Source organism: Pelodiscus sinensis, chromosome 14 (genome assembly GCF_052426305.1).
Source record: "Pelodiscus sinensis isolate ZL-2025 chromosome 14, ASM5242630v1, whole genome shotgun sequence".
Taxonomy (NCBI): domain Eukaryota; kingdom Metazoa; phylum Chordata; order Testudines; family Trionychidae; genus Pelodiscus; species Pelodiscus sinensis.
Genome location: NC_143065.1, coordinates 18,566,204 through 18,590,917, shown reverse-complemented (window position 1 = coordinate 18,590,917; position 24,714 = coordinate 18,566,204). Strand labels below are relative to the sequence as shown.

At 43.3% G+C, this 24,714-nt stretch overlaps 1 protein-coding gene across 3 annotated transcripts in view; it reads right to left on the bottom strand.

The window, feature by feature from the left end:
• Positions 1–24,714, bottom strand: part of NEDD4 (NEDD4 E3 ubiquitin protein ligase) — a 100,604-nt gene that overhangs the window by 73,680 nt on the left and 2,210 nt on the right. For all 3 annotated transcript variants that reach the window (XM_075897297.2, XM_089782009.1, XM_075897298.2), the window contains exons 2-5: positions 12,210–12,283; positions 10,534–10,612; positions 9,281–9,319; positions 3,226–3,279 (exon numbers count right to left, since the gene is read on the bottom strand). In XM_075897297.2, coding sequence (XP_075753412.2) covers positions 3,226–3,279; positions 9,281–9,319; positions 10,534–10,612; positions 12,210–12,283 — 246 coding nt within the window. The remainder of the gene's footprint in view (positions 1–3,225; positions 3,280–9,280; positions 9,320–10,533; positions 10,613–12,209; positions 12,284–24,714) is intronic.

Here is a 24,714-nt window from a genome sequence, read left to right as displayed (position 1 = left end):
GCTGGCAGTGTAATGCAGGCCTGTTTGGTGTGGCACTCTGATCCCTTCTAATGGTACCTAGAACATCTCGAGATTGAGGCATTTACTACAGCCTGAGCTAATCGTCATTTGGCCTTTAGCTCATGCAACATGGGTTTATTCAGTAAGCTTCAGAGGTCTAAAGTTTGATCCCACCTGTTGACAACCAGCTGCAGTTGAGATAATAAAAATGATTATTGCTGAACACATTAAGTGTGAGAGAAGGCACTGCAATCCAGAAAGGCAACATTGTTATTAAAACTATACCACAGATTAATACGAGGTTTAGTTTTAAGATGGATTTGTCAAGATCAAATTGTGTCAAACCTAACAGGGTAACAAGCCTTATGGGATGGGAGGAGCGGTAGATGTGGTTTACCTTGACTTTAGTAATGCTTTTGATACAGTCTCACATGTTCTCCTTAAAACAAGAAAAACACAACCTAGATGGAGCAATCATAAAGATGGATGCACAACTGGTTGGAAAACCATTTCCAAAGGCCAATGAGGTTCAACAAGATAAGCGCAGAGTCTTGCACTTGGGACAGAAGAATCCCAAGCACTGTTATAGGTTAGGGACTGACTGGCTAAGCAGCAGTTCAGCAGAAAAGGACCTGGGGATTACAGTGGACGAGAAGCTAGATATGATTCAACAGTGTGCTCTTGAAGCCAAGAAGGTTAATGGCATATTAGGGTGCATTAGAAGGAACATTGCCAGCAGATCTAGAGAAGTGATTATTCCACTTTATTCAGCACTGGTGAGGCTACATCTGGAGTACTGCATCCAATTCTGCCCTCATCCCGACTCCCTGCCCCCATTACAGAAGAGACATGGACATCCTGGAGAAAGTTCAGTAGAGGTCAACAAAAATTATTAGGGAGCTGGAGCACAAGGAAAGGCTTAGGGATTTGGGCTTGTCTACAGAAGAGAAGAGTGAGAGGGCATTTGATAGCAGCCTTCAAGTACCTGAAGGGAGATTCCAAAGACGATGGAGATAAGCTGTTCTCAGTAGTGACAGATGACAAAATGAGGAACAATGGTCTTAAGTTGCAGTGGGAGAGATCTAGGTTGGATATTAGGAAAAGCTATTTTAATAGGAGGGTGGTGAAGCACTTGAATGGGTTCCTTATGGAAATGGAAGAATCTCCATCGCTAGAGGTTTTTAAGACAAAGCCTTGGCTGGGATGATTTAGTTAACGTTGGTCCCGCTTTGGGCAGGGGGCTGGACACAATGACCTCCTGAGGTCTCTTCCAACCCTAATATTCAAAGAGTGATTCAGTCAAGCTGGAAAAGCATACTGAGTGGAGTCCCTGAGGGATTAGTTCGAGGTCTGGTTCTGTTTAATACGTTCAGCAACGGTTTAGAAAATGACACTTAAAGTTCGCATACAATACCAAGCTGGGAGTGTTTGCAAGTGCTTTGGAGGACAGGATTAGAATTCAAAGTAATCTGACAAACTGAAGAAATGGTCTGAAGTAAATAGAATGAAATTCAAAAAGGATAAATGCAAAAGTACTCCTCTTAGAAAAGAAAACCAATCAGTTGCACACATACAAAACGGGAAGCGGCAGTGTAAGCAATTTAGACTGCTATCGAAAATAAGATATAGGTGCTTTTAGAAATTACACCTCTAGTTAACAACCAAATCCCAGTGCCTTTTGAGTACTTCTATTATAGTTTGAGGGAAAGCTGATGCACAAAACTTCAAAAGTCATTCTAGAGGTTCATTTGCCAATCTGCTAAAACAGCTGATGCTCTTGATGGCCAGTCTCCAAGAAGGCAGATTAAAAAAAAAAAAACAATATTTTTATAATATATTAACTATTTAGCTAAAATTAGCAAGCATCAAAAACAGAGTTCTAAAAATAAAATGTATTTTAGACACTCTCAAATTTAAGGGTTACATTTACTAATGTAATTTAAGAAATATGCTGTATCATTGAGCTTTCAAGTTGCTAAGTGAAAAAGGTGCTTCTTTTTTAAAAAAATATACAAAATAGGGGAAAGCCTATCTTTTGATATCAATTCAAACTGTCAGTTTTGGTTTAACAGAAAAGATTTTGCCCTAATTATTTTTAGATTCAGCTTACATAGCTGGTGAAGAGAAAATATTTTCTTTATTTGGACTAGTTCATTCAAAGTTAAGAAAATGAGTTGAAAAAGCAGGGAAGTTTGTTTTCTTCCATCTATGACTTAAAATAAGGTTGGAGAGGATAAGCTCTCCTAATTCTAAAGAATTTGAAGGACATAGGGCCAGAGTTTCAAAGATATTTAGTCATCTCAAGCTGCAGAGAAGTGCCTAGTGAGATTTTTAAATACACCCAGGAAGAATAAGTGCCAATATACGCCTTTAGAGTCCTAAGTAGAAAGTTTGACCCACATTGACCAGAAAGTCAACTAACTACAGTTAATACTTTAATATATTTTTAAATTTAAGATGTATTTTGATAATTTTTATTTTCTGTATCCAATAAAAAGATCAATTTTAAAATGTTCTCTATACATTTTAAACTGAATTCCAGTTTTCATCCAATCATAGGATGACAAATCCATAGTGAAGGCGTATTGTAAAAAAATATTAACAAATTTGAATAAGAGTATGTTAAATTTTATTTCTTAAATAGATATTTATAGGGATCTAGTGTATCCTCTGGCTAGCCAACAGTAGTACACCAACTTTAGTTAAAAGGCTATATTTGGTTTAATCAACATACCAGTTCATGATAATGAACCTTTTAGGTAAGATACAACTGCAAAGTAAGTTTAAAAATTAATGTTTCCTTCTTGCCAAATTAAGTTATTAAAACAGTGGTCAAAACCACATCCATCTCAGAGAAGCCTGTATCTTTACTAAGGGCATTTGGTAGCAGGTAAAACAAGCCTCAGATCATTTAAGAAAGCTACCATCAAGTTTCCATAGCAGTACACGAACTCAAACTATAAAGACAGTCAGATCAAAGAATCCATGAAAACATTTGAACAAGCAGATACTACATACAAGACACTGGATTCCAAAATTTCTAACAGAAGAATTACAAAGAGTAGTGACTTCAAAAGAAAAAGAAAAAAGAACTGTCAGATTTAGCCTTAAATCTGGTAGGTTTATAAAAATTAATTATGGAACTGCCTTTTTTAAACATTTCCATCTAAACTTGATTTCATTCATGTCTTTAAAGAACAAATATTCTAATGTGCAGTGACCTACCAAACGGTTTTCATCAAATACTTCAAAAAGGAGCCTGTGCTGCTGAGGATCAACCTAGGAAAGAGGAACAGATTAACAGTTATTAGTCAGTCAAGATATTTGGAAAGCTGCAGCAGTTATTTTTGCTAAAGCAAATATTCTAGGATTAAACAGGAAGCAGTATATAGATCACGCAAATCTTGTACTGAAAAGGACAATTCTTTATAAAACACTCATTAAAAGTTCAAATTAATTTAGAATCAAGATACAAAATTAGTATTAAACCTGACAAACCTTGACCACTGTATAGATTCACAGAATTCAAAACCAGAAGGGAGCATTAGATCATGAAGTCTGAACACCTGTATATTACAGGCCAAAAAATGTCTCAGTTATTTTTTTTATTAAGCCTAATATTCTTTAGTGAAACACAAGTTATCCTCCAGAAATATATCTAGTATTGATTTACTGACATCAAAGAATAGAGACTCAAACACAGCCCCTGGAAGCTGGCTCCAATTGTCACTATTCTTCACTGTTTAAATATTGGGCCTAATTTCTAATTTAATCTTGTCTGGCTTCAAACAGGCATCGGGTCTTGATAGTTCTCTTTACGGTGTTTAAAGAATATTGACAGTTCTACACAGAATAAGTTCAGAATATATCAGATTGAACAAGCATTGTTTCTTAAACCATTTGACATGTTGTTACTAAAAGTAAACACAATGGAGTGCTTGAGTATTTGAGTGGAGATGTGATAAAACTTAGAAAGGCCAGTGAATTCTTACAGGAATAGAGCATATTTTACGCTTCAGGTACATTTCAGGTTATTTGTACATTCCCATCTCTGTGCCGCACACTAAATCTGTGTAACTGTCTCACCCAGTATCTTTTTTACACTCACTATCTCTAGCCACTAGCCCTACCCCTTCTGCCTGAGGCTCTGCCCATTCTGAGGACCTGAAGCCAGCCTGTGCCACGTACCAAAATTCATTAAGCGGCCCCTCTGCAACAATTATTGCCCACCCCCAGTTTAGGAGTTCTTGAACAAACAGACTTACAGATAGAGACAGACACACATTTCTAAAATATACAGTAAGATTACGAGCACGTTTTGGAGATGCTAACTTTGTACTTTTAGACCAGGGCTACTCAACTTTGGAAGCCCCAGGGGCCACAATGACACTCACAGCACATGCCAAGGGCCACAACTTAAGTGTGGTTGCATATACATGCAAATATATATATGCAAATAGCTTTTCACGCTGACTGGCATGAATACAAAGATTAGGGCAAGACTACACAACACGCAGGCCCCATTTAAGTCAGTTCCGCTGATATTTATAAAATGTAATATTTTTCCCCAATTTCCACCCATATAGCAGCACTTTTACTGAGCAATGACAGTCCACAAATGTAACTAATAAAACACATATCAACAGAAGACCATTATATTGAATTGCCATTGTGGAGTGTGTTCCCAGTGGAGGCCATGTTCAAAGGATCCCATCCAGAGGCTGCAGGATGAGCCCCATGTAAACCCACACTGCGGGCCGCAAACAAATGGGCCACAGACCACATGTGGCCCACAGGCTGCGTGTTGAGTAGCTCTGTTCTAGACAGCAATGTCCATTAATATAAATTTATCCTACACACTACTTGTCCAGGTAAGATGGAAAAACGTAGAGCCCAAAGTATCACTCATTCTTCCCAACAATTCAGAATCTTAGTTAAGATCCAAACACTCAGAAAAGAGGGCATAAAGGATGTAACTGATTGTTTGACAGTTACTAACTGGTCAGTTTTCTAAGCGTTACTTGCATGGCAATTGTCTAATAGAGCTGGCCCATTCACAAGCACGGATGACAGCCTCAAGCCAGGAAACTGCAGGGGTCCCCCACCTGAGGCAGCCTGCATGGTGGAGCAGCAGCTCTTAGGCCCTCTCTTGTGTTGGGTTCTCAGGGCTTCCAGGCTCCTGGCCCTGTGCAGAAGATGTTGCCTCAGAGCTGGAAAACCTTAAAGGCTCAAGCACAATCTGCACAGCAAGTTGGCAGAAAGCCAAGTAAGCTTCAGATTGAAATGTAGGCAGATTTAAATAAAAGTTCAAATCAGAGATGTTTTGTGAGAGCATTATACATTCAACAAAGATATTTTTCCAATGAAACTATTTCATCAGGAAATTTCCAATCAATCAGTTTTACTGTCAAGCAGTCCAAAATGTAAGGAGGTGGGCCTGAGGAACCAATTGGCCCCAGGGTACAAGATTTCACAGCTTTTAAAAATCCCAATAGCACAGGTTATTACATAGCGTTAAAAGTGCTTCTCTGAATTTCAGGCTATGCATGGTACCAAAAAAGATTTTATTTATGTGCTGGATGCTACAGAGGTTGCACAAGATAAAGATCTTGTTCTTTGATATTTGTTGATGTCACTGACAAAGAACAAGGAAGTCTGATACATATACTATGGGACTAGCCAACAACTGTGGAAAGAGGTGAACACAAGAATTATAGTAGTATTTGTCCTCAATACCTAAATCTCTGCCAAAAAGTCTCTCAAGTTATTTACCTGCTAGCTGAATTTTCTCTGTCACAAAAAGACTTTGGTTCTTGAGGGAAGCAATGATCTTGAAAGCGCATGATTTTACCAAAGTGGAAGAGTAGGTTTGTGCCCAGAACAGAGGTAATCAGAACTGAGTAACTAGCCAAAGAAAGAATAGTCAGTTGCTGCAAAGAGCAGCTACATGAATTTGAAGACAAATTTGATCTTGTTTCTAAACACAGTGGATGAAAAAAATAATCTTGGGCTACTCAAAGAAAGCTACCTAAACCCATTCTCTCCATGTCCTTCCTTTCTGTCTGCTTATTCGTTTAGGTCTTTAAATTATTACTGAGACTCCCATCCTCATGTTAGTGGTATGTAGTATTGTCTGGTTTTGCAACTTTAACAAGATTAAATCCAAGAGTTGCATACATTGTAGGAAGATGTATACTCATTAACCCTTTTGTACTTTTCATTATCTGTGTCTTTTATGAAGAGTTGACAACAAGACTGCAAGACTTCTCTCCTTAGCCTGATGTAGGACACAAGAGAGCCAAATCCAGCAAATACTGAAGGTATTGCCATAAATCCAAGTAGCATTGTTCTCTCTGTGGAGAAATTAAAGTCATGCTGTACAGCAGTGGTTTTCAGACTAGGGGTCAGCACCCAGTACTGGGTCATGGAATGTCAGGCATCAGTCTCGTTGCTGCAGGATGATCAATGAGGGTACTAAGTACTGAGTTTTCTGCTCATCCTGACACTGCACACAGTGCTGCACCCCAGAAGCAGCCAGACCTGTGACTCCTGGGGGGGGGGGGGGGGGAGGGCAAGGAAGAGAACTAGTGCATAGGGCTCTGCACACTGCCCCTAGTACTGATTCCGCACTGCCATTATTTGGAAAACTACTGCTGGCTGCTTCTGTGGCACAGCATGGTTTACAGTGCCAGGACAGTCAGGAAGCCTACCTTAGTACCCCTGCTGCACGGCTGACCAGGAGCAACTCAAAGTAAGCCACTCCTGCCCCAGCTCAGACTTCCCCACCCCAAAGCTGGCACCCCCTCTTCTACCCCCAAAGCTCTCATTCTCAGCACCATCTTAAAGACCACACTTGAGTCAAGTCATGTTGTGTCATGGGCATCAACAAGGTCATGAAAAAAAACATTTGTAAACTATTACAGTAGAGGATGCCGTAAGTGTGGCACGCTCTTCTGCTTTTTGATATCTAGATCCTTGCTAACTGACAGCAGCAAAGGACAGTCAGATCTGGTCTGACAGTCTGTGCAGAAATTACCTACCCTCAGTAAAGCATACAAAGGTAACTACTCACAAAATGGTTTAGTCCCATGAGGTAAAATAACTCAACTTCCCTAGGTGGAGAATATGGTTTATGGTAAAAAACTGTAAGTTAGATGATTGATTTAATTAGAATGAGAAGCCACTTTTGAGAGAACTTTACACAGGATTCAGCATCTTCTTTACCCTCTAAGGACACAGTATATAGCAGTATTTCTTAAACTGTGTTCTGCGGCACACTGCCACGGAGAACAGAATTCAAAATGGCTGCCCTTAAAAGGGCAGGCGACTTTTTTCTTTTTTACTCAATAACTTTCCCCTGAACCTTTCTCTGTCCAACTTTTTTTTTTGGGGGGGGGGGGGGGGGGAAGAGGAGGCACTCAACAAAAAAATCCTCGGTGCTCCTCAAAAAAAAATTGTTTGATGTTCCTTAGTCTTAAAAAGTTTAAGAAACACTGATATAGAGTGCTTCACTGTGGGTCATCTATTAGTTCTTCTATTTTGTAATAAATTCATCCAGTTGATTCACCACCAGGAATGTACTCTTTTGCAATATATGGAGCTACTACCAGAATCTCCTTATGCTATCAGTTTCAAAAGCAGCATATCCCAGATGGAGACTGCTATTCAAGAGCAATCTTAAAACAAGTGCTTTACTCCTACTTAAAAAGAGTACAAGTGTCATGTACCAATGTTCAACAAAAATAATTTTTCAGAGATAAGGGGGAGATCCAATAATCCAGGACAAACTTAATGGAAAACTGATGAAGATTAAATTCTTCCTCTATCCCAGATGGAGAAGTTTACCCTCAGTATGTGTTTCTTTCAGAAGATTCCCTGCTCTGAAATTCAAAGAACACTCTTGCATAACAATAAAGAATACACTGATCCACCAAACATCCAATCTGTCAAACTGCACCTCCTGTTAAGTGGCAGAACGTGACCTTGCTTCTGAGAAGAAGAAAAAAATCCAATAGGTTGGATTTTCAAGTACTTTTGCTCACTACTACATAAAGTAAATCAGTGCATTGAAACACTGGTTTCATTCTGTCTCACTTTTTAGAGTACCCGGGACAAAGATGAATTCCTTTATAAATTGGCTCTTATCAGCCAGTCATCAAGGTAGAAGGGCCATTAGTACTACTAGATATTTCTGGAAGCGCTTGTGTTGTAGAGCTGTGGTGTCCAACCAGTTCTGAAGCAGTAGCCACTATGGCCAGTAGGAATGTGAATGACTAGCCAACTATCCGATAAGCAAATGCTTATCGGATAGTCAACAGGCTACGTTGACTAGTCGCTCCCCTTCCCCTTGCTGCCTCTATCAAAAAAAGGCAGCAAGCAGGGGGAGGGATGAAGGGGAGGTACTTCAAAGCAGCAGTGCCTTGTGGAGCTTGGGGCCAGACATTTTAGTTTCTTTCTTATACCTGACTTCATGAAATGTTATCCGAAGAGAATACACTTTTCTTATGGTCTACACAGGACCTAATCACTTGTGTTTCTCTGCTTCCTACCCACTATCAATATTAAGCAAGTTTATCTTACTGCAGCTCTCTAATATAACTCTGTACAAATTCAGTAGTTGCATGCTTTGTATGAAGCTGATGCCTCAGTTATCAGGCTTAACATCTGAAAAATATGGATGATTAACAGTAACAAAATCAATATAAAAATTCGCCAATATGACTAAGCAACTCTTATCAATGTTTTGCTTTGAATTATCTAGTTTACTTGGAAATAGATTTCATCTTTTTAAAACCTGAACTGGGATCCAAGTTGAGAGATTTAAACAGAAAATGTCAAGTTGTTGCATGCCCTCTAGTGGCAGATTGGTGCATCTAAATTAATAAACCATTACAGAAAAAGTGTTAGTTCTATCCCCCATGACAAGTAATGAAGCTACAGAAAAACATAATTAGGAAAGCAGTATATTCAATGTTTCAGAATATTAAAATTGCTCCTGAAATTAAAAATTAGTGTGTAATAATCCACTTCAAATAGATGCATCAGAAACGGATTAACTAGTGCTAAAGATAAGCTATTTTTCTCATTCTGTAAATTGCTATGCTACCACAAATATAATTCACAAAATGTTATTTTGCACTATAACATACAAGTCGTGAACATACCGTTTTAGTAGTACTATGTGCATATTAGTAGCAAATATCTTGTATACTAAGCAAATATCTTGTATACTATATTAAAAATGTAAAAAATATGTAATCAAACTCATAAAACTACTTACTCTAAGCAAGAACTCTTCATTCCATTTTGGATTCAAGGTCTACAGATAAAGAAACAACATTTTGATTACACACAGTGTTTGTGCTATTTTAACTTTGGTAGTTAACATAGAAGCAGTCAGAGCTCAAAAGCCAGGCCTCGTGCTCTCCTCCTATGCAGAAAGGAGTTAACTCACACAAATATTGCTCGATTTTGGCTGGTACATATGGAAAAGGTGCATAAAGATTGTCACAACATGACCCACTTCACTAATTATGAGATTGTGGCAGTTAGGAAGCACACATTAGGTTGGGAAACAGTGACTCTGCTGTGCTCCTCCAAATCCAACTGAATTTCTGTTTGTTAACTGTCTTCAGGTTAGTGATGTAAAAACTTCTACTTGTCCCTCTGTGCACCCAAGAGGGACCAACAGCATAGCTCTTCACTGACCTATGCTCAAGTTAGAGGAAGGGCGAGAAAAGGTGAAGATAGGAATTAGGGATGTGACAGTTTAAATGCTTAATGGTTAACCAAAAAGCCTGGGCTCATTGGTTAACTTTCACGGTTACATGCAGAAACGCAGTTGGGGTTAGAGGGCAGACAGGAGCTCTTGCCTCCCTACGCTGCTGCCTCTGATACAAAGGCAGCAGTGCAAGGGGGCAAGAAGGAGCCAGTGCTCACGGGGAGCCACATTTTCAGCCATCTCCTTGTGAGAACCAGTTCCTGTAGAGTCACCTGTCCCTCCTCCCACCCTGCACTGCTGCCTCGATATCAGAGGCAGCAGCATGCGGGAGGGCAGGCAGGAGCTGGTGCTTATGGGGAGCCAGTTTAAAAGCTCCCCCACTCCCTGAACGTAAACATTTCAGTGGTGACATGTTTACAAAATAATCCTTTTTAACATTCCTAAGTAGGAATAAGAGAAGAGGAGCTATTTTTCTGCATAAAAAGCCCAATATGGAACCCCCATGAATGGCCTACCTTTGAGACTACACATCCCTTTTCCATTCCCTGCCATTAAGAAACACAACAAAATGAGTCTTCCACAGCTCAGACTCCTAGGGCTGGAAGAAGTCATCAAGTCCAGCTCCCTGCCCAAAGCAACCTTAACTAAATCATGCCAGCTGCAGAACTAATACCTGTCAATTATAGAATGCTCCCTTCCTTAGATTACCCCAGCTCTTAATCACGAAGCATTGTGATTTAGTCCTATTTATTTCAATCTTCACTTTCTTACTAGAAACATGATAAAATAAGGGAAAAAAAGAGAGGACTGACCTTTTTAATAGTTTTTGTTTGAACACTGGTAAAGATTCCATTCACTGGATCATACACTGTCACTTTCACATAAGGATCACTGGGAAAAAAAAAAACCACAAAGAGATCTCCAACAGTTGTCGTCATTATTCTTAGTCTTTTTTTAAATGTTTACATGATTAAGAATTGTGAAGGTTCTTAAATTTCAAGGTCAGAAACAACTACTAGTGTGACTGCCTGTATAACAGGCCAGAGAGCTTATTCAAAATAATTCCACATTCTAAAAAGATGTCTTTTTACCTGTCACTGCTTCTTTTATTTAGTTAAGCCACGGTGGCACTTCTTTGGTTCTCTTACCATGCTTTTTAATTTGGGGTATATAAAGTAACCCCACTTTGGGTTATGCAGGTCTATTTATGCAAGTTCTTTGCAGAGGACATGAAAACAAAAGAAGTCCCCCACCTTTTTTGCACAGAAACTCTTTTCAACTATTTTATAAGCTTGAAAGATTTTGAATCAAACTGAATACAGCTTCTTGACCCCCAAATGCACCCTTCTTCCTAGCTAATACTTGGGTAAAGTCAGGATAGAGTCTGATCTTAAATAAGTACCTGAAATTGTGAAAATTCTATAACTCCAGTTGACCACTTCAGTCCACATACATGAAATAGTTAAGCAGATTCCTAAAAAAGTCAGAGTAGCATTCTGGGCTTACAGGTCTAGCTTTTCAGCAGGCTTCCTTGTGCAAGTTTAACACTGTCAACTTAGGCTTGGATACAGAGCTTAACAGGTTAATGTACTACCAAGGCAATTTTCCTGCCTTTGATAGTCACATTACCACATCACATACTATGAAAGACATCCAGCCTGACTTAATTAGTTTCATTAACACAAGTCGTACACTTAACAGGAAACTGCTTTTGCTGTTATTGATCTATGAAAGCTCATGACCTAATACATGTTAGTCAACAGTGCTGAAGTGTTTAAGTTACAGACTAACACGACTACCCCATGAGAAGCTCCCTTCTGCAATAACCTACATCTATACTGAGCTAGTGGACTGTAAGGATGTAAATACCTCTTTAAAAAGTTAACCAATTAAATGATATAATTTTAATCAATCATTCAACCAGATCCCGCTGCAATCCCATATACAGCAGGAGGGAAGCTGTCCCCCGCCCAGCCCTTCAGTTATCTATTTATCAGGTAAGCATACCAGTAAAACTAATGCTTACTGGGTAACGAGTTAACCTTTTACATCTCTGGCAGATTGTCTGCTATAGTTATCATTTGAGTTGGAATAGTTTAGCTCCTGCCAATATTCAATGCAGCTGATACTTCTGGCTTCGAAGGCACCGAACAAAAAGGCAATTACAGCATTCACAGCTATAATTTTGAGCTACTGAGATTTAGTTAATATATTACCTGCAGAAAAACATGCTTCTGACACAACCATGCAGACTCAAACAGACAGCAAGGCATCTGCAGTTTGACAGCCTTAGTAGAAGGGGCCAGACTGGATAATTAGCATGTTTTGATTGTGTGTGTACATGTCTGTCTCAAGGAAGTTTAACAGGACTTGAAGGTATATGGGTTCCATATACTGTAGTAAACAGTGTATTATCTCATGTTAGATTTTTGTGAAGAAAATTATATACCATCAACCCTGCCTTTACAGTCTAAACAGATACCCTTACCTGGCTCCTAAGATATCCTTTTTGGCCAGACCAATTCCAGCTATAATCTTCACCCTCACAATTCGTGTGTTTTCCTGAAATATAAAATAAAGTTTTCAGCCTACTTATAGTTTCAGTACATTCTTACCTCAATTTAAAATTTATTTTACCACAGATTAAAAAAAAACTCCATCTTTGGCATAATGGATTTCTGACTGAAAGCTAGTCTAATCTAGATATGTTTTGATGGAAACCAACCTGAATTTTGGTAGCAGATTTGTTCCATTTGCATTCCTTACTAAACACTTTTCACCATAGTAAAAACAGAGCTTAGTTAACTTGAATTGCCAATATCATGATACAGTTGGGAAATGTCCTCCAGATTAAACATTCCATTATTTTGGTCTGCCAGGAAAGAAGTCTGCTCAACAGGATGAATCAGTCATAAAGGAAGGAAATTCCCAGGGACAGAAGATAACCAAAAGAATAAAAGTTTGCTATATGCTGCAAACAGCTTTTTCAATGGTATATAAATACTTCAGCATTACTGCTGCAAAGCACTCTTTTATAGAAAACATTTTACTGCAAATAGTAAGTAATTTCAAGATGGTTAACAGAGTGAAGCCTGATGTAGACAAGGAACTTCTGCCAGAAATATCATTAGGGATGTGATTTAAACAAAAAGTTACATGTATTTACTGGCAAAAGCCTTAATGTAGACAGAAAGAATGTAGAATTCCATTTAATTAGTTAACCAATTAAACGGGGAAGGATGTTATAGATGGGTGGAGTGCTCACTGCCTGCAGTGCACCAGGCCAAGCCCCCCTCACAGGTGTGGGGGTGCTCCAGCCACGCTGGAGCACCCTCTGCCTGCAGCAGGGCCCATGGGGCTGGAGCAGCCCCCTGCCCATGGCAGGCTGCTTTAGACCCAACCAGTTTGCCATAACTTGTAAGCATCACCTGGGTATGGGTGATGCTTACCAGTTAATGGCTTAACCATTCAAATCTCTAGTAGACAGTTACACAGATAAAAGAAAAACTGTAGTCTAGCAGCACCTTAAAGACTAACAAAACATGTAGATGGTATCATGAGCTTTTGTGGGCACAACGAGCTCATGATATCATCTAAACAGTCTTGCAGCACCTTAAAGGCTAAGTTTTTCCAGTTATAGACCAACTCAGCTACCCCTCTGAAAGAAAAGAGTGCTTTTGCTGGGATAGCTTATTTCATTCAGGGGACTGGTATAAACTATATACTGGCAAAAGCACTCTTACTGATCTACATTGAATCTACACCAGGAGCGTTTGCTAGAATACCAAGAGACTTTTATAATACGTGTTAGATCTCAGTATCACTACAGTTTTTACAACAGGGAGTCCGATGGCACCTTAAAGTAACAATTTTATTATGGCATAAGCTTTCATAAGCTGAGTTGCAGCTCACGAAAGCTTATGCCTCAATACAATTTTTAGTCTTTAAAGCACCAACAAGACTCTTTTTGCTGAAACAGTCTATTGCTGCTACCTCAAACTACAGGTTGTTTTGTTAAATTCTAGGTGGTCCTCCAGCTGGGATGGAAATGACTGCTCATTATTCAGCATAAGGCAATAAGAGCTTAATTGAGGAACTATGTATTCAAAACAAAGTTGTGAGGCTCTGCATACCAGAGCACAGGGTGTCTTCTCAAGTTCTACTCTATTAAACTTGAGAACAGAACCAATAATGCTAGAATTCTTCCAATGCTGTTTTGGAAAGAAAAGGATTAATAATTCCCTGCTTTGAGAATAGTTTTGTAAGCAACAAGTAGTTTGAGACCCTGCTGAGCCCATAGACGACTTGTGCCTCCCCCATACTGGGGGCACAATCTAAAGTGAAGAACACAAGATTTCCCATTATGTCTCCTCTGCCTAGTGACATGCCCCCTCTCCTTCTCCCTCTGCCCTGCACCCAGCCCAGGTCCAAAGCCATTTTCCCTGCTCCATGCTACCTGCAAGAGGAGGGAGACTCTGCCCTCCCCAGCTGCATCACCCGCTCCCAGCACTTTCACCTGCTCTTCCTGGCAGCCAGGCCTGGGGGGTGGAAGCAAGCATCATGCTAGATAATTGCTCTGTGCAGTGCAGCAGCAGTCTGAGAGAGTCTGGCTATTGGCTGGCAGTGACCCTCCACCTGTCATTGCAGACAGGAGTCAAACAAGCTGGATATATGCCAAGGGAAGGTGACTCCAGCTTGCTTGGCCCCTGTCCCTGGCAGCCAGCCCCAGGCCACAGGGATGCTGCTTCATTGCTGGCCATCATGTGATCACCAAATCCTTTGGTAGCATAAGATGACCAGTGGCAACTATGAAATAGTGTAGATGCCTTTATGGACTTAGCTAGAAATTGATGATGCTCACCCACTAAGAAAGCTATGGCCCTTTGGGATTTGCCATGACAATAATGGAGTGCAAAAAAATTTTTCCCCTTCCCACACTGTTAGAACAGCTTCCACCTTCTCAATTTTAAATTGAAGTCATTTTGGCCTAATTATATTTTCAATCTTATACTGAAGTGATAGTCTGGAATACTCAGACTAGAGCAAGGACATGTGGTGTGGGTCTTAAGCAGACCATAACTTTGAGTTAAATTTCATCCAAATTTGTTTGGAGTACAGCTCACTACAATCATTCCCACATCACTGATCGTTTGCCAATCCCTGCGGACTCCTCCTGAAGAAGGAGGAACCAATCACCACAGTAGAACCATCTCTAGGTATCTTCACTTACCCATCAGACCCACCCCCTGGTTTGCATTCTTTCCCAGAGTGTTAGACACAGTGACCTCATCTTGAAAGGAGATGCCCACCATACTGCCTTTTTGGATCTGGAGCCTAAATCAGCAAGTTCCTTCAGCAAGCACCTGCCAAAAATTCTGACAATTAAATTATTCACATTGGTCTAAACTAGGGGTTGGCAACCTATGGCTTGCGAGCCAAATACGACTCACCAGGGAGCCAGATATTCCTCTTCTGGAGCCCCAACTCAGCTCCGCCCCTCTTCCCCCCATTAGGGAGCCAGCATTGATGCTACAGCCTTAGGGTGTGTCTAGCCTACAGGGTTTTGTCTACAAAAGTGGACTTTTGTCGACAAAACTACACCTGCATCTACACTACTGCCGAGTTCTGTTGACATTACTACTGTCGACATGCCAAAAGGTTAACCTCATTTTATGAGGAATAATGCCTTTTGCTCACAGAGTTCTGTCGACAGAAGGCATTATTGCACCTAAACTGTCCTTTGCATCTACGCTGTCGACAAAGCGGCTTGCTTTCCAGACAGAACTGGATGTAGTCTAGACGCTCTTTGTTGACAGAAGCTTTGTCCACAGTATCTGTTGACAAAGGCTCTGTCAACAAAAGCCTGTAGTCTAGATGCACCCTTACACCCCCATCTGGTCACAGTGTCATAACACTCCTGCACCCCTACACACACCAACCCTGAGATCATCATACACCTGAACCCCAAGCCATAAGCCCCTCATATCCCCACATTCCAAGTCCCCTGCCATAACACTACTGCACTCCACACACACACACACACACACACACCACAACCCTCTGCCCTGAGCCCATCAAACCCCCACATCCCTAAACTCTTGGCACCTCCACATCCCAGTCCCCTGCCATAACACTTCTGTACCTCCCACACCTCAAATTTGTGCCCTGAGTCCATCATATACCCCAACCCAGACTCCTGCAGCCCAACATCCCCCAAAAGACAGCCTATAGTGTATTTCCTATTTTATTTTAGCATAACTCAGCTCTCCCGAGAACCCATCCAATACTTGTTTTCTCAAAAAAAGTGAAGTGCCAGGGAGTTCAATGGGGCTTCCTCCAAAATTAAGTGCAATACAAGTACAGTCAGTTTTAGCTTTTTTGGTACTTTGGAATCAGATCTGCAAACTTGCTAAAAGACGTAAAATGATTAACTGAATGGAAAGTGAGTGAAAAGAACTGAGAACAACCATTCAAAATAATTTCAATTTTGTTTCAGGATCGTATTTAAGCAGAAGAGACTTAGACTGCCTATCTACAAAAACTTTAGAGTCACTCACTGGTACTTTTAGCAGCAGTGCTACAACTCAACTTTTCAGACAGCAAAGTATCAGTAACAAGCAAAAGATTGCAATCCTGTAAAGCCATCACCCACAGATAAGTTTGTTGTAAGGAGCATCAAATACCAACAAGATACCATAGATGTAAAGATTGTTAGGTTCATTTATGACAAATTCTCCTTTTCACAGTGTTAATAAACACCCTAACTGACATGGTTGATTTCTTATGACTAGACTACACATCACTTGGTAGAGCAGACATTTGTGGGAAGATTGCTAGATACGGTGTATGAGAAGGATCTTGAACAGTGTGCAAGAAATACTGAGGGGAAATGTGTGAAAACAGAAGATGGGATTGCATTATATTGTAAAAATACTTTAAATGGTAAAGTTAATCATCAAGCACCTACATACTAGCTATAGGCAATGCCAAAATTAAGGTTGTCTGTGCAACCTCAATTTGGCATCTTTATGCATTTGCATGATGATGCAGTCTTAAATTACAAGACGGTATTTCCCTCCCCCCCCCCCCTCTCAGAATACCAGCCTCATTCATTCAGTGTGTAAGCTGGTGCTGCTCTGGGGATAAATCTTGAATATGTAGTAATGGAAATGTAGGATCCAGTGGTCATTTGCTGTAGAAGTTGGAAGCTGCATAGTTATTGAGTAGGGGATTGCAGCAAGAGAAGTGGTCTCACAATTAAGGAATTTGAATGCCACCAGGAAGAACTTGATTATATGCCTGCTTCTGCACCAAATTCCTTTGAGATGTTATAGAAGTCACATTAACCAAACTTTTCACAGGTGGTGACATGTTCCGCAGTTCCTTGATGCCTAGCCAAGAGTCTAAACTAAGGTTTGATTTGCAGAAGGGATGAGCATTTGAAGTCAGTGAGAAATGTCTCGAACATATAAAATCTTATTTCATGCTAAATACTATTAAAAAAAATCATGTCTCAAACCACGGGCCGGGCCACCCAAACGCTGAGCACCTAGGGGCAGGGCTGCCCATGTGCTGTGCATCCGGGGCCGACACTGCCCATACGCCATGCGCCTGGGGGCGTGGCCGGCCCCTTTCACTCGGCAGGCGCACAGAAATGGCCCAGCGGGCGCCATGGCACCCGTGGGCACTGCATTGGGGACCACTGGTGTAGACGCTCCTTCTTGCTTAGCCTCATTTGCCTATTACTTGCGCAAGAACCCGCGAGTGCAGACATAGCCTAAAAGCAATCGATCCTTGCTTCATGACTGGTAATAGGTCAGACTACAGTGCTGTACAAAACTAACCTGCAAGACCAAGTCACATCCAAGATGAAGGTTAATACCCCTTTATTCAAACATAAAGCAAACTACAACATGGGGTCTTTGTTCATGTGAACAAAGAGACCTAATATAGTGGAGCATCAACTACTTCCACAGTATACATTTTAAACCCATTAGCTTCCATGTAAGCTGCAGGTGCCCAACAACTTGCAGGAAAAGTTCCCGGGCAAAACACACACGCTACACTAACAACCAATACCTTGCAAGTGTCATCTGTTCAGATCCTGTTGAATATTTCCCCATAAGCAATCCAAAAAAGCTGATTTGGCTAATTAGCTATGGCTGGTAAAGAGATGAAAGGTTTTAAAATATACATAAAGTATTTTAGGGTTTTATGGAAACACAATAGTCTAGCAGGGGTGGGCAAAAGGGCCGCTGCAGGCTGGTTCTTGCCCAGCAAGCAGGTTGATCCAGCCCACAGAGGCCCCGCCACTCTCTTCCCCCCCCCCCCCCCGCCGCCGCCTCCCAGGCCAATTAGGGCCTGGGGGCAGAGGTAGCACATTAAGTTTCCTCCCCTCTGGCAGGGTGGGAGGAAACTTCACATTCTCCCCAGCCCCCAAGCCCTGATTGGCCTGGGGGCAAAAGGAGAAGCACACGAAGTCTCCTCCCACCGCCAGTGAAATGGGTGCCTAGGGGGAACCTCTGGGGGTAGGGCGAAGACTTCACATGCTCCCCAAACCAATCATGGTCTGTAGATGGGGAAGCAGGGAAGTATCCTGGCTCCACCCCTTCCGCTTGAGGCCCTGCCCATTCCAGTGCAGCCTGAAGCCACTTCAAAAATTTCTGAAAAATTTTAGCAAAAAATTATTGCCCACCCCTGTACTATAAATGTGTTCTGCATTTCTGTACTTGGTGGGGCTGTACTGCATGAACTGAAGACCATACGAATGTCTCTCCAAATTCTTGGCAATATACTGGATTTCTGAGGAACTATTTGCTCTGCCTTTCAATGATAAAGTACCTCACACTTAGAGCAAGCAAAAAGTGTTGTTGATTATTTTTATTTATTTATTTTACTTTTCAGATGAGGACAACTGGAAGACTGAGTAGAAAAGCAGACACAACAGGACTGAAATTACCCCATGACCTGAAAGAGGCAGTAGTGACCTACCTCAGGATTAGGTAGAAGAGGCTGAGGAAAGAGGAAAGTTCTTTCACTAGTCCAAAAGAAAAGGGAGGGATTTACTTGATTTCAGACAGATAAGTAATGGCCTGGGAGATTAAAAACATATAAACAAAGAAAAAATTAAATTCTCTGGAGCATAATGCACTCTCTGGGTTTTGGGATAATAAAAACTTTTCAGCCTGATGGCCCCGGGCAATAAGCCACATTGCTAAGAAATATATATATATTAAGGAATGAGACATTTAATGAGTTTTTTTTAGAATTCATAAAATGTCAGATGTTCATGAAAAATCTTTTGAAGTTAGTAGAAAACGTGAGCTCTCATAGAATGGAAATACTCTAAAAGTGGATGCAACACATGAAATATGAAGTACATGGAAGCAGAAAACATACTATTTTTGTTGTATGAATAAAGTGATCCCTAGAATGCCAAATGAAGAGCTCCAAGTATCCCCTCTGCCTTGACATCATTAAAGTTCTGTTTTGGAAATGTTGAAACATTCTGCTACTTACGTAAACAATATATCTTAATTCAAACAAATGATCAGAAATGTTCTCCCCAAGCTGAGTACACAGTTAAGAATTCTGATAAGTTTCGTTAACTGAATCAGCTACAAAGTCTTATTACTCTAAAAACAATTTCTCTGCATAGCTAAAGATTCATTTTCAAGGTCTTCCAGTGAGAAAAAAGGGAGGCATTTTAGCTGAATACATATTTTGTCATAGTCTGGACATGCTTTTGTGCCAGCCCTACTTCAGTAGTACTGTCTACACCCAACTTGCAAGGAACAATACTTCATTTTTTTCCCACCATCCATAACTGAGATTGTTCCTGTAGTGCAGGGATGGCCAACATGAGGCTCACAAGCATAGGCGCGCGCACGAGGTACGCCGGGTGTGCCCAGGCATACCCTAATGTCTCCGGCCAGCTAGAAGGGGATTTGTGATGGGGCACTGCAGCCCTTCATTTTAAATCCCCCGCGGCCATCTACAAGGCACTGTGGGGCAGAGAGAGCGCGCATGCACGTCATCCTCAAATGCCATGCAACAGGCGAGAGGGGAGATGCCCAGGCATGGTGTGACATCACGTCCGGGACTTTAAAACCGCGCTGCCCAGCTCCAGAGGCAGCTGGGACCCAACTACACACGCCGGCCCGAGACATTTTTGCAGCCCGGGACCCTGCCCTGGCCCAGCAGCAGCACCTCATGGCCCCTCTGAGGTGCCCCCGCCCTGCCCAGCACCACCATGTAGCCCTCCTGAGGTGCCCCTGCCCGGCCCGGCACCCCCACCTGGCTCAACAGCACCACCCGGCCCCTCCCCGGGGGTGCCCAGGGCTATGGGTTGGCCAGCCTGTAGTTTGGGCCAACTCTGACTCCAGCCCCGCAAGCTGGAAGGCACAAGCTGAAGGTAAGAGAGGGGGGAAAAATAAGGGAGGGGAAGGGGGGAAAAATAAGAGGAAGGAGTGGGAGAGGGAGGGGAAGGGGGTAGATCAGGAGAAGAAAGGGGAAGGCACCAAGGGACAGGGTAGAGGATACACAAATGCCAGGGGGCCAAGTGGAGACGAGGAAAAGGGCAGGAGGGGAGTTGTCAGTGGGAGGGGGACAGGGTGATGCTGAGAGAGGAGAGGGTAAGGGCATTGGGGGTTAGAGGGGAGAGGGGGAGGTTCTGGGAGAAGGCTTGAAAGAAGGAATGGGCATGAGGAAGGCAGGGATGGAGCAAGTCATGTGTGAGGGCACAGGGGCATGAGGGAACTGGGGGCAGAGGGTGGTGACGGGGAGGGCATCAGGGAAAAAAAGAGGGCAAAGGGGGCACGGACAGTGAAGGAAGGGGGAGGCACCGGGAGGGTGCAAGGCTAAGGGAAGGTGCAGGTGCCAGTGGATTCTGGGGGTGAAGCAGAAGGGCAGAGACCTATAGGGGAGGGACCAGCACCAGAGGAGAGAGGCAGGGCAGGTGTGTAGAGGGAGGTGTTAGGAGAGAGGATGAGGAGGAGTAGCTCACATGATCAAAGTGGGGCTACTGGAGGAGTGGGCACAGGGGGGAGAGAAGGGCTGGGTGAGGGGGGCAGGTCTCAGGAAGGCTGAGGGCAGTGAGAAGGGCAGGAGTAAGGACAGCAGAGGAGGGTGAGGGGCAGCAGGCACCAGGGGAGCTGATGGAGCAAGGGGAGGAGACATGGCAGCAGAGGAAAAAGGTAGAGGTTTGAGATATGTATTAATAACTTGGGTACCACAGTGGCACATCCAAACAAGCCACATGAACTCAGTACTGGTGCACAACACAAAATTCATTCTGCTCATGGGAGGAAACTCTTAGAGAGAACACTTCCCCCAGCCTCTCTGCCTCTGAGAATGTCACACACATAGGGTTAATGCAATTGCAGGATAGTTGCATGACGGGGGTTTGGTGGGGGCCAAATGAATCCCTATTGGTAGGGAGGATGGTGGGAAAAATCTGGGGGAGCGGGGGTCACATGACATCTCTTACTTCTGGTCATGTCTTCATCTTGCCCTGAGAATGTTACCTAAAGAGGTGTGGCCAATGGGGCTCAGGGGTGTGGCAAAAGAGGGTCAAAGTGCATTTAAAAAAAATTCTTTGGGTGCACACAATAATGAAATGTGCTGCACATGCCTATGCTCACAAGCCGCATGTAGCTCACAAAGAAAAAAATTGTGGCTCCTGACAGAACCCGGAATCGCTCAGGTCAGCTGCCTCTCATGGCCGGGCCACTGTGAGCCACATGAGTGCTCACGGCCCCCAGCGCACTGCATCGTATCATGCACCGGACAGGCAGTGGCTTCGGGACCCAAGCATAAGGTTGGGGGGGGGGGGGAAGATGCCTGGCTCTGCAGAAGGAAAGGGGGATGGGGGGTCCACATGGAATCCTGGATACAGCGCAGCAGCTCTGGCTCTAGGACCTGAGCATAAGGTTGGGGGGGAAGGGGATTGGGTTACAGCAGGGAGGGGAGGTGTCTGGCTCTAGGGAAGGGAAGAGAGGGGAGGGGAGGGGAGATGGGTTATGCCCAGAATCCCGGTCAGCTCATGCTCAAAGCTGGACGCTCAGCGCATGTGGCCCAGCGCCTGGAGGGAGACACATGGCTGTAGCGACAGCTCCAGGACCCAAGAATTACGTTAGAGCCTGGCTTTGGGAAAGGGGAAGAGAGGGGGATTGGGTTGGGGGGGGTCCCTGGCTTTGGGGAAGGGGACTGGGCTTCCTGAAATGCTGGGTCTGTTGCACCACTGGGGACTTTTCCCCCTGCTGCCTGCCTGAACCGGGGAAGGGTGGAGGGGGAGGGAGACATGGGGGAGGGAGTAGGAATCCTGGAACTGCATGCCAGCTCTAACTTCTCAGGAAGCACGTGGCTGTCATGGGGAGCAGAGGAAGAGCACTTCCTGAAAAGTTGGAGCTAGTATGCAGTCCTGGGAGGGAGGGAAGGAGGGAAGGACACACCAGGGGGAAGGAAGTCCCTGGTGGAACTACAGATCAGGCATTTCAGGAAGCCCACCAGCTGTTCAGGGGAGGGGAAGAGCAGCCCACGTGCTTCCTGAGACCTGGGATTCCCAGGTACTGGCCCCAGGTGCGTCTGTCCCCTCCCCTAGCCAGGCCTCCCACCCCGCCACAAGTACCCTGCCCCAGCACCCTGTCTCCATCCCCCACCAGCACAGTTGGGACCACATTAGTACATTAGTGAGACTTGGGGGGGTTGGGAGCTTTTTTTTTTTTTTGCATCTCAGTTGTGTGGCCCCAACTGACTTTTCTGCAGGTCAGTGACCCCTGAATCAAAACAGGTTCCCCACCCCTCTCCTAAATAAAGACAATGCTGAAACATTTTGTGTTTGACATATTTTATTTAAAAATGAAGCCTGGCCAACAAGCCCCTATCTGGCCACAGCACCATAACACTCCAGCACACCCCAGACTGCAAACCTGAGCCTATCATACACTGGAACCCCTTGTCCTGAGCCTCTCATACCCCCAAACTCCTGCAGCCCTACATCCCCAGTCTTCTGCCACAACACTCCTGCACCATCCACACACTGCAAACCCGTTTCCTGAGCCCATCATACCCCCAGCCTCTCTGCCTCATGCAGCCCAGGCCAAACTTCTGCACCCTCACAGCCACAAGCCTGCGGCTTGCTCAGCACCCCAACACACTCCAGTCTGGAGCCCCCTCCCTGAGCCAGCATCCTCTTCTCTACTTCCTCCTGCACCCAAATTCCCTCCCAGAGCTTGCACCTCTCACCCCTTCCCAGTGCTTTTTTTGTGAGCCACAATAGAAGTGGAGACAGTGAGAAGAGCTGACAAAGTTTTGAGCCAACAAAAAACAACAAAAGGCAGCCGTGGGACGGTGTATCAGCACCTATTTTCCCCCAGCATAGCTTTTTTTTGGTTCAACAACTTTGCTCCGGCTCTTTATGCTGTCTCCACTGCTATTGTGGCTCTGTCTGGAATGGGTTGGCCACCCTGCTGTAGTGTAAGGTCTAATTTAGGTACTCTAAGTAAGCACAAGCTGATATCTTAGTTTCCTTTCCACTTCAATTTTAGCAGATTACTTCTAAAATATGCTTACCCATTATGTGGCTGATTCAATTACCCAGAAGAGACAAAATAAGTGTCTTATAATACTGAAACAGAGCAAAGTCACCCAGTGATACCAAATGCTTGTCCAATAAAAGTAAGAGAGCAATGCAAGACTATAAGTCAGTACATCTGAAATTTTGTGGACCACCTGAAGGTAGCAAAGCCCATAGCCAATGACTTTTCATCAAGAACTGCACACTGAAGAACCTCAGCAGGATTATATTATCAGGGCAGAGAGGCAGTGATGACTCAGTCAGTACACAAATGAATAGATCTAAACCATCAGCTGGATTTGCACCCAGTAACTAAGCAAATAGTAATTTTCAAGTACACATTTAGTTTGCACATATTTATTAGGGATGTGAATGGTTAACCAGTAAACCAGCCAAAATATAGTATACCAGAGCTATCCCATCCATAGGATGGGTTGAAGCAGCCCCCCCAGGCCCTGCATTTTGGAGGACCCTGTGGAAGCCATTCAACAGGATGATCCCCCATACTGGTAAGAATGGCCCTAGTGGGTCAGAATAAAGGTCCAACTAGCCCAGTATCCCATCTTCTGACAGTGGCCAATACCAGATGCCCCTGAGGGAGTCAAAAGAACAGGTAATCAAGTGATCCATCTCCTGTTATCCATTTCCAGCCCGACAAACAGAGGCTAAGGACACCATTCTTACCCATCCTGACTAATAAGTATTGATGGACCTAGTCACCATGAATTTATCTAGTTCTTTTTTGAACCTTGTTAAAGTCCTGGTCTTCACATCCTCTGGCAAGGAGTCCTACAGGTTGACACTGTGCTGCGTGAAGAAAAACTTTTTTGTTTGTTTTAAACTTGCTTCCTATTAATATTATTTGATGACCCCTGGTTCCTAAGTTATGGAAACAAGTAAATAACTTTTCTTTATTCGCTTACTCTATACATGTCATGATTTTATAGACATCTAGCTTATCCCCAACTTCCTTAGTCTCCTCTTTTCTAAGCTGTAGGCTTACACTTTATGGCAGTAGGGGTCAGAACCCTTGCTTTCACGACAGCAGTGGGAACCACAGGAAGCAGAGCAATGCACCATCTCCCAGCCAGGTTGCTCCACTTCACCATGGCAGCAGGAATTAGAGTGCCTGGGACCCAGCCTGTTTCACTTTCCTGAGTGAAACGGGCTCAGGGGAGTTGAATGGATTAGGACCAAGGCTTTCCACTTTCTGCCTCTGTGGTGAATTGGAGCAATCTGGCTGGGAGATGGTCAGTGGAGCAGGCTGCTGAGTCACTCTTCTTCCTGCAGCTCCAGTTGCTCTGGGAGGGAGCTTCAAGGGAAGGAGAGCAATGGGGGCATAGCAGACGTGGGAAGGGGATGGAGCAGTGGCTAGGCTTGGGGAAATGGTTGAGAGACCTGGGGCACAGGGTGTTGC